This window comes from Taurulus bubalis (genome assembly GCF_910589615.1).
Source record: "Taurulus bubalis genome assembly, chromosome: 14".
Lineage (NCBI taxonomy): Eukaryota > Metazoa > Chordata > Actinopteri > Perciformes > Cottidae > Taurulus > Taurulus bubalis.
This window is the reverse complement of record NC_136602.1, coordinates 13,871,348-13,881,347: the sequence shown is the minus strand read 5'-3', so window position 1 is coordinate 13,881,347 and position 10,000 is coordinate 13,871,348. Positions and strand designations below refer to the sequence as shown.

The window sequence follows — 10,000 nt, the reverse complement described above, 5'->3', positions numbered from 1 at the left end:
CTGTCGTTCCTCAGCCGTCCACCCTTCTCCGTCCATCAGCCTGCTCCTTCGGTCTGTCTCCTTTGGGTCAGAGGTCAGATCTGGGTCAATGGGGTCACTTCTAGGCAATGTGACCTTCCACCCCCACAGGAGAGGGGTGTGGCAGATGAAAGATGTGACCCAGGTCATAAAGGAGGCCAGGGACAAGGGTCATCTCCTGGTGTCAGTGGAGTTGGACTACCAGAGGAAACCAGAGGGGGCGCTGCCTGGTGGAAGCCTGCCCTATTTGTTACTGTATGCTAATGACCTAGCATTGGCAGAGCCCAACAGCGTGGCTGCAAGCCTTCAGAGATATGACCCGTTCAACGACGGAGGAGAGCCCTCACGTTCCTCTCACAGACCTAATGCCTCACCAGAGTCAAAAGGACGAGAGAGAAGGGAAGCCGCTCTGCTCTCTGACACCATCCAGAACAATGAGCTGCCTGAGGTTGACTACAGGCCCGATGGGTACAGAAAGGACGCCCTCTGGAAGAGCACTTGGTACCTGGCACTCAAACCTAAATCAGGAAGGAAGGAAAATAAGAGAAAGAGCCAGGAGGAAGAAGGAGTGGATCAAGGTAGAGGAGCGCATGATAGTAAAGAACCTCTGGTTCTCAAAGAAGAAGAAAGCAAATCACCAAGGCTCAAAGCTGATGACTCAACTGAGAAAAGAATCAAAGACAGTCACACGCCGACTACCAGCGACGGACGAAAGCATGAGTGGACAAACGAGGGAAAGGATGGGAAAAGGCACAAGGGGAGCGCTAACTCTCAGTCACCTGTTCTGAGCTTTGATGAACAGACGATGCGTAAGGCCAGAAGGAGGCAGTGGGGCGACGCCCAGCACAGAGGCTGCTCCAGGAGGAACCTCAGAGTGGACTTTGCAGACATTGGCTGGAGCGAGTGGGTTATAGCACCCAAGGCCTTTGATGCCTACTACTGCGCTGGCACATGTGGCTTCCCCATGCACAAGGTATGAGCGCAAACACCTAAGTCATTCCACAACCGCATGACCAGGTTATATTGAGTAACTAACGCGTGTTGTTCTTCTCCCTCTTATTGATTTTCTCTATGCCTCTCCCTACCACTCAAACTCTCTCAGGTGGCGAGGCCGTCTAACCACGCTACCATCCAGAGCATAGTCCGTGCCGTTGGGATCATCCCCGGAGTTCCTGAGCCCTGCTGCGTCCCAGAAAAGATGAGTCCTCTGGCTGTACTCTACCAGGATGAATCCAGGGATTCAGTGCTCAAGGTTTACCCCAATATGTCCGTCCAGTCCTGCTCCTGCAGATAGGAAGGGGCGGTCAAAGGGGGCAGAGGACAAAACAGGGTGGATGTGGAGAGAAACAGAAAACAGGACTACGGGAGACAGAACCATACCTCTGTTTGTTCAATGGTTTCTTGATTCAGAGAAACAAAGTTTGGCTGCCGTTATTCCTCGAGGAACATAAGCTGTAGAGAAATCACTTCCATCTCTTCTGCCCTGCGGCAGCAGACTTAAAGAGGCACATTGTCTGGCGTCTGGCTTAGCAAGAGGAACAGAGTCACACGTGTAAAGTCAGGACTCCACATGTCGAAGAAACTCAGTTGTTTTCATTCTGTGTTTGAGATAATATTGAAGATTTCATGGACAAGAGCGTTTTTTCTTTTATCTCAGAATGTACTTGCTTTTCAAACAGCACACAGTGACTTTGTGTTCATGTTTTCTTTGGACACGAAGGCTATAAATAAAAGACTTTATCATCGTGTCATCGGGCAGCTTACTCTCACAAAGATGACAGAGATTGAGAAACATATTTCTTCATTTTTGGCATACTGTGTATATCTGTTCTACTTTTAAACACATCATATTCCCCAGTGTACATACATACAACACTCATTTGTTTGCAAGAATGGAAGGTCATTGTACATTCTTGCTCTGTATATCTTAAAAAGGAAATATCCAACGGATCGTCGAGAGCATCTGGAATTCATTTACACCCTCCAACCCCCTCATAACACTTCAAGGATGTTATAATGAAACCAGAAATATTTTTATATTTTGAATGTGAAACTTGGTTAAAAAGAATTTGTCATGTTTACTAGGTTATGTATTACTATATTTTAGACAAGATGTTTTTTTTGTACATGTGTATTGTTTAAATTATGAAAAAGGTAGCCTTCTATAAATTAGAATAAAAAAGTAATTTAATCCATTGCTCGTGCTAGAATATTATTGTTTCATACACTTTGTGTTATTCTTGGTCATTACTGCGTATAACGTTTGATTCTATGGGGGGCCTTGTCAAAACAAACCTAAAAGGGCACCACTGTTACAAAAACAGGAAGGTTCCACTCAAAGATAGCCAACATTCCCCGAAAGCCCCCTTAACTCCTTTTGCTCCACACTAGAGGCTCAGGCGTCTGTTGTCCAGCAAATAATGTGGCTGATGCAGCTGCCGTGGATTAATGGTTGATGGAGGAAGCAGGCACGCACCCATTAGGACGTCAGCCACTTGAACATCAAAACATGGTGCGCTTCATTTAAAAGCAGAACATTTGCAAGTGCAGGACGTTCTCCTGAATAGGTTTTTTTTTTATACAGATTTCAACCTCTTTAAATCAACTGCTTGTCACTTTTATTCATAGGAGGAAGAAGGGGGCTCATGTGGTGATAAAGTGACATTGTGAGCCTTTTGATTATTATTTAATCACTATGTGGTTGTTCTGCCTTGAGCATCCAGAAGTTGCCACAGAATATATCGGTTAAAAAAAACAGAATGCTCTCAAGTTCAAGATTAAACTGTAATTTTGTCTCAAAGACAGAGACATTTAATAGCGACTTTGAGGGGAAAGGAACACAAGATTTATCCCTTATACTGCGTACTGCAGTCGAGCATAATTCTATAAGTCTTTAGGCTTGCAGTTGTGCATGGAGTCACATTTTTTCATCTCTAAAAACAAATTGTGCCACCCATTCTGACTGTGTTGCTCCATTTGATATAAAGAAACTAAGTATGCGCCCCCTCTTTAGAAGTTGTTGTATGTGTGTTTTTTGTTTTGCCTGACAGCAAATGTGACTTAATGTGTAATCTGTTTGGACACTAACCAACAAAAGAAGACCCTTTAATGTCAAAGTGATCTCTATGAATATGACATTGACTCAATTAAATTTGGATTAACTAATTATGTGACTTTTAAAACTAACAGGCTGCACCAGACAGTGACAGTATATGTGTCTTTATTTTTTATTAAATGGGTTGAATACCTTTTGCAAGCATGTATTTCATCTTTTATATTTGAAATTAATATAGATCAATTTGTAGAGATCTTTTTTCAGTTTGACTAAAAGTTGTTATACTGTTGATCACTGTCATAAAAATAAGTAATTAAATCCTACTGGATTCAATGTTGTGTGATAATAAAACATGAAAACTTGTCAGGAGGGTGAACACTTTGTATGTTAAACCAGAAAGTATCACATTAAAAGGACATCTTAAAGTGTTCCCATAATCCATATTTGAGGATGATGGAGAGAGACAGATGATGGGAGACAGACTATCTGAAATACTAAATGCCTGATTCCATTTTCTCCATTTTTAACAAGTGAAAGTGTTCAACAAATAAAACATGTTTTATGAATGAGCCATTTATGGGGTCTATCCTCCGTTTAAATTATGATAATGACTGTAATGAGGGTTATTATGAATAATGTTTCATTAATGTGTGTTTTAGCTTCAGAGTAAGCTGGCCCAATTGTAATGAACACATCCAGGTTCATGTTTTTCCTCATTTCCTGACTGATCCCTTTTACAGTCCGAACCCACAGTCTGCTTTTACAAAGTGAACCCCGTGTCAACCGCAATCACAGTCACAGGAGAGCGCTTACAATGGTCGATCCAGCAGAGAAAACCACAGCAGTCTCGGCTCGTGTTCAGAGCCTAACGTGCATAGAAGCCTGAACCAAACGAGGAAAGTGGGGAACCAAGAACAATATTGTTTTTTCCACTTGATAACTGTTCAATTAAAGGAGATCAATACAGCCATTATTAGACAACAGAGGATGTTCTGTGCCTGGGCTCAAATGGCTGGTTACTGATCTAGGAGAACTAATAGTTCTGTTCATTAGGACATAGCTTTAATATAGTGCCTCTTAATCACCCATTTAATTATGTAGGCCACTGGGTATTTTATTTAGAAATCGTATTTTTCCTTTAGAAAGTAAAATAACAACTACTTTTACCAGTTTCCACATCACCTTTAGAACATTTATTCAGCCAAGAAGTCAATTTTAGTCTGGACACAAATATTATTCGGGCTTAAGATAAATGAGGATTTAAAACTCAATGACAGATGAACATGTTTTTGTCTATTTGTTCTCGTATGATTTTTAGTGTGTTTTTCATGTCTTGTGTATTGTCCCAGTAATAAAACATATATTCCGTTTGGGATATGAAGAAACTGGAGGATAAACTCTGAACTGTGGCTGAACTGGGTCGAGTGGCTGAACTGGCTGAACTGGGTCGAGGCTTGACTTTCCCATGAACTTCATGCCTTCTTGCCGCCTCATTTACCTGCAACAGAGACGGCTATTTATGTCCATCTGTCAGCAGCCAGACCTGAATGGGACATAAGCTGCTCACTCTGGGTGGAGAAACATAAAATCACAAAATCAAAGGTTCATGTGGACTCCATCCATGTCTGTAGATGAACGATAACCATGGAACTTTTTTAAGTGATTTCTTTGTTTTGGTGGTAGCCTTGAAATGAGTCTATTATTGTTTCCAGCTCATTGTTTCAAATAGCTTGCTGAAATGTTGGGTGCAAAATCTGAAAGGACAGGCAGATATACTATTGATGCATCAGTTTTGTCTCACAGTCAAGGAGTGCAGGAAGATCAATATGTTAACCCCCTTCCGCACTACACTGGTATCAGACAGTGTCATCACAAGGCAGACATAGTTTATAGATGTTCATTATATTGAACGATTTACAGGGAAAAGAGAAAAGTTGGTCTCAGTGGCCGTCTGTTGGAGCAGAAAAACAGACGGCCAACATGATGGAACAAAATACTTGACACGTCTGTTTCATTTTCAGAATTTTAGATTTCAAAACGAATCTGCAAACACACTCAATCCACATCTCTTGTAGGATTGCATCGAGATATTTATGACAATCATGAGCTGTTCTCGAGATCTCTCCTTGTTTCTTCCCTCCTGAGTTCCATAAGGCACAAAATAATCATCAACCTAACACACAGGACTTAAAGAAAGACACCCAACTGCAGTGAGATCATCTTAAACGTACCTCTCTATCGCCATCTAGCGGACAGTCTGTGACGGTCATGTGTGTCCGTTTGGCTATTTTCTTTACAGCTTATACATTCACCGTTATACACCAAAGTCTCACCGTGAATCTGGAGTCTAAACCTTTTAAATATGAGCATCGTTCAGGAAATAAATTAGGGGTTGTTTGTCCCTTCTTGTCTCAGTTATGAGAAGTCATGTGTCTGGACAGGTGGTGTCGCTCCCGGAAGTATTCGTGGCAGATCGGGCAGGTGAGCTTCTCCTCTCGCCTCCTCCGCACGTGGGACTCCGCTGCGAACTCCTTCTTGTGATGAGAGCGCATGTGGAAGACGAGGTCGGAGGTCATGCGGAAGGACAGGTTGCATTTGGCGCACCAGTTCTGCACCGACACGCCGAATGAGGTGAAGGTCGGGGGCAGGATGGTGAGAGAAGAAGTGTTCTGCAACTGAACGCCGATGCTCCTGGACCAGTGCTCCGGTGCGTAATGGAAAGCATTGTTTAACGCAACCGGGGAGGGTCCGGTATGCAACTCACTGCTCAGGAGGTTGGAGGCCATCAGATTATTGTATCCCATAACAGTCCTGGAGGTGAAGGAATCAGTCATCTCTAGGCGGCTAGAGGGGGCTGTTGACGCGCTGCTGAGATGCGCCTGGGGGTCAAGAGGGGAAGTTCTTTTACTTGGTTTACAGAAAGCGCTTTTCTGCTCGCCCCGATTGTTGGACAGGACTGGAGAAAATGCACTGCTGCTGCTGGAGTGCAACCCAGAGCTCTCGCCTGTTTCCATATCTCTGTCATGCGTAAAGCCATCGTTCTTACATCCCAAATGATCCGGTTTAATCTTATCATCTTTCAGTTTCCCCGCAGAGGAAGATGCCTCTCCTGCTGACTGGTCGTAGCCTTTAATCATCGGTGTAATATTGTCATCGTTTGAAATATTCGTTTTTTCCAACAGAACCGTTTTCCGCCCTTTGGGATAGAGGATGTCCTCGTGTTTCCTCCTCTTGGGGTAAATCTCTGCGTCCTCGTTGCTGCCAGATTTTTTGTGTTCCAAATCCCTGGCGATGTTGTGGAAATCAGTCACTCGGCGTTGCCTCTTTATTTCCACATGCTTGTGCTCGTAAATCTCGCGGCTCCAGGTGTCAGTCTTTACTGGAGTGCACAGGAATCGGCAGTGAGCCAGGAAAGGATACTCGTTCTCAAAAAGCTGGTTACATCTTCCACATTTGAAGTCTGGAAAAAGACAAAAAATCACACGATGTGACAACAGCATGAAACAGTATGGGTCATCATGCTAAAACATAATCAATCTGATACTTTATTTGTATTTGGATAGAGAGGCTTTTTAAGGCCAGCCAGTATCCTGACCCTCTGCCTCACCTTCACTTGATCCTCTGGTCATGTCTGTGAAGCCTAGTAGGTGAGACAGCTCCTGGTCGTACCACACCAGCAGCTCTTCATCCTGCCGGATGTCCCGGATGGTCCGCACATACAGCTGACCCGCTTTCAGAAAGGCCTCTGTGTTCTGTTCCTCTCCATTGCGCGCCGCCTGCACGAGCCGCAGCCAGGACATCACCAGCGCAGAATTACGCATGGCCTCGGGGTCCACCTGTTGACAGACATCATTGACATTTTACTCGAGCTCCCTGGTTTACATATATATGTCCTACAAACTTGGAATTGCTGGGGAAAAAAGAATAATTACAAATAAAAAGTATTATTTAATCATCGTTTCTAAATCCCTTTGACATAATAACCAAGAGAGCAGCTTCATGACAAACAAAAACAATGCAGATAGAGAGCAAAACAATAGTCTCATGAAAAAATGAATAAGGGACTTGAAATGTGTAAATTCAGTCCAAATTAAAATAAGAGAAAACGTGTATGGTCATTACTTCACCAGCCCGGTTAGTAAAGCAAGGCTGTATTAAAATGTCATAAGATGCATACATTAAGATGTCCATGTTGTAACTCACCCTGAACACATATGATTTAGCTGTCTTGTCGCATGATTTCTGCGCTATGAAGGCGATGGTCTCGTAGAAGGTGTTTTGGAGCACACATGGACCAAAGCACGTGCCTGCGGGGATGCTGCGCGTAACGAGCACACTGGTGTAGAGGTCCGCTGGATGCTGGAGGAATTTACTGTCACCGGTCCAGATGGAGCGAGGCAGGAAAGTGTGATCCATCGTTAAACTGTGATTAAATATAACGGTGATCATTAGTTAGAGAGCAGGTACCACTTTGTATTATTACAAGATGAGAATAACCTAGTTAGACTGGAATCATGAGAACTGTAGAAACTAATTCCCATTTTGTTTTATTCAATTTACAAAAACAAAATATAGAGCGAACAATTTGGCTATATGACATAAAGTATAGGTTGTAGTGGTCTGACATGATAGCTGATTGGGATTCAGATGCCCCCAATCCACTCTCCATTGTCCTGCGTGCAATATTAGAAATAAATAAATAAATACAACAATATTTTATAGCTTTTCTGATTAAATTATGCGTCCCAATTGTGAAGCAGACGCAGCCGGTGTCGAGGCAAAAAAGATTTCTAACGTCCTTTGTCTCAGTTTTTCACTCGGTTTCTTCTTTTGTCTCCCCATCTGCCGTGAAGCCCAACTGTCTCCTCTGTGCGCAAGATAAGTAAAAAAAAAATAAAAAAAAATGCGTATTCCTAATTTCTCAACAATTTCAACGCAATTTTATTGATTGATTTTTTTTTGTTGGCTTCTTTTTCTTCTTCTTCACAACGTTGGCAGTTGATCACGCAGCATCATAACATTATATTCTGGTGGCAATCTGGATATGACAGTCTTCCTGGTGAAATAATGTCACGAGAGGAAGATCGCAAGTGCAGGATAGTGCCGCATGACTCACCCGCTGGACATGAGGGAGATGTTGTTGCCGCGTGGCAGCAAGTTGCAGCAGGTGCAGTGGACCTCGGTGAAGATGCCCTCCCGTCTCTTGGTGACGAGCTACTTATCCGACTGAGTCTTCCTCCGTACTGGCGTCCCTCTCCTCTCCCACTCCCACTTATTCCCTTCAGAGAGCGCGCTGAAGCGTGGCGCATTGATATACACACGCGCTCGCACGCACACACATAGCCTCGCGCACACACGACTTGCAAATTCCCCCATGTGTGATTTACAATTATTTCACTGAACAATGTCTACTAGTGAAGAAATACTGTGATAATTTAAACACTAATGCACATAGGGTAAACACCCTATAATGACGTTTTTGTATTGACATTTATCATCCAATGCAGCTGACTGCACATTTTAGACAGTGTGAAACGTTTTAAATATTATGTTCGCTGTGCCTTTACTGTGTATTTAATTGGACAATTTGAGCTGTATGCCTACATTTCCTAAAACCATGAGTAGAGGACCACATCCTGCGGAACCAGACCTCACAAGCTTTTTCCAGCCCGTTATTCAGATCCTAATATGTGCATGGAGCTATTCTGACATCCTATTGTCTCGTGGTTTTAAAAAGTCAACCCACCAACTGTGCTTTGTGCAAATGATATTCAGACTGTAGTCACATTTGTTGGTCACGTTTCTGGAAACAATAAACCCAACTGCATGAGGGTTACACGAGTGGTGGAAGTTGTTCTGGTTCATGTGGGCAATTGGAAATTATAAACTTGGCCACATGACATGTGGGAGGGTGGTCTGGGTATGCCATCGGGCAAATGCATTATTCATAAACTAAATGTTTCTGTTTAATGAGCATTTAATGAATTATTCTGCATCAAAGCTTTGGGTTGGGTGAATGTCTTCGTTGTTATCGAGCCAACTTTCTGTAATGAGAAAGCGGGAACACATAAAAACCTTTAGCTCCCCGGGCACACTTCTACTGTCTGGTTCCAGTGCAATTACTCAATAGGCTGGGCAATATTTGTATTTTATGCCAGATAACATTCCCTCAAATGTTAGTCGCCTATCAGATTACATTGTGTTTAGGAAGTTTCATGACAAGCTCAGGGCCACTTTGTAAACCTTTCAGCATCACATCCTGTCAGGGGTCGATTTGCATTCAGGCCCATAATTTAATTGTCTTCCCTAGTTCCCCTGATTTTCATTTGAAGGCGAAATGCCTGAGACGCTGAACAGAAGCAAATTCCAAGGTCCAGAAAAATAACAAATGATTGATTATTCAGAACGAGATGGATTTGCTAAATATTATAATAAACCATTGACCGGACTAAAAGGGCCTGCTTCTTTCATTTCAAAATTCTAAATAATCTTAAATAAAAATAACTATACGCAAACAATATGAAGGAGACCCGTTTCCTCAAAGGACGTAGACATCATCTCAATTAATTGCGTAATACGTGTGATTTCTGTTCCTCTAATGGCTCATTGACAAATACAAGACAATAGACAGACTTATGAGAGGACTTGGTTTTTTTTCAATTCTCAAATGTATTTTTGGAAATACCCAGGCCCAGACAGATATCTCACTATTTAGCTTCTGTAAAAAAAAGTGGAGTTTAGTATCAACTTCCTCCTTCTCTCCTCGGGTGTCGCTCCTCTCCTTCATGCTGCTGCTTCACTGCTTTTTTTTCTCTCCGCTGAAACAGAAGACTTGGAGAGCCCGGCTCAAACTGAACAAGGCTCCTGGAGCCTGAATGCTCTCCGCCAAACAGGACGAACCACCGGGAAACAACGCGCTACACACAC

The 10,000-nt window shown here is 42.9% G+C and overlaps 2 protein-coding genes across 2 annotated transcripts in view; one reads left to right on the top strand and one right to left on the bottom strand.

Annotated features, from left to right (window-relative positions):
- gdf10a (growth differentiation factor 10a) overlaps window positions 1–1,312 on the top strand; it is a gene marked incomplete at both ends in the record, with an annotated part of 3,159 nt that extends 1,847 nt beyond the window's left edge. The window contains 2 exons of the mRNA XM_079229904.1: window positions 1–991; window positions 1,121–1,312. The exon at window positions 1–991 is cut by the window's left edge and continues 142 nt beyond it. Coding sequence (XP_079086030.1) covers window positions 1–991; window positions 1,121–1,312 — 1,183 coding nt within the window. The remainder of the gene's footprint in view (window positions 992–1,120) is intronic.
- A 4,172-nt stretch (window positions 1,313–5,484) lies between these two features.
- znf488 (zinc finger protein 488) lies at window positions 5,485–7,489 on the bottom strand (the record flags this gene model as incomplete). Its single annotated transcript, XM_079229531.1, has 3 exons — window positions 5,485–6,533; window positions 6,681–6,909; window positions 7,277–7,489. The coding sequence occupies 3 exons, from the start codon at window positions 7,487–7,489 to the stop codon at window positions 5,485–5,487; spliced, it is 1,491 nt and encodes a 496-aa protein (XP_079085657.1).
- Between the last annotated feature and the right edge of the window lie 2,511 nt (window positions 7,490–10,000).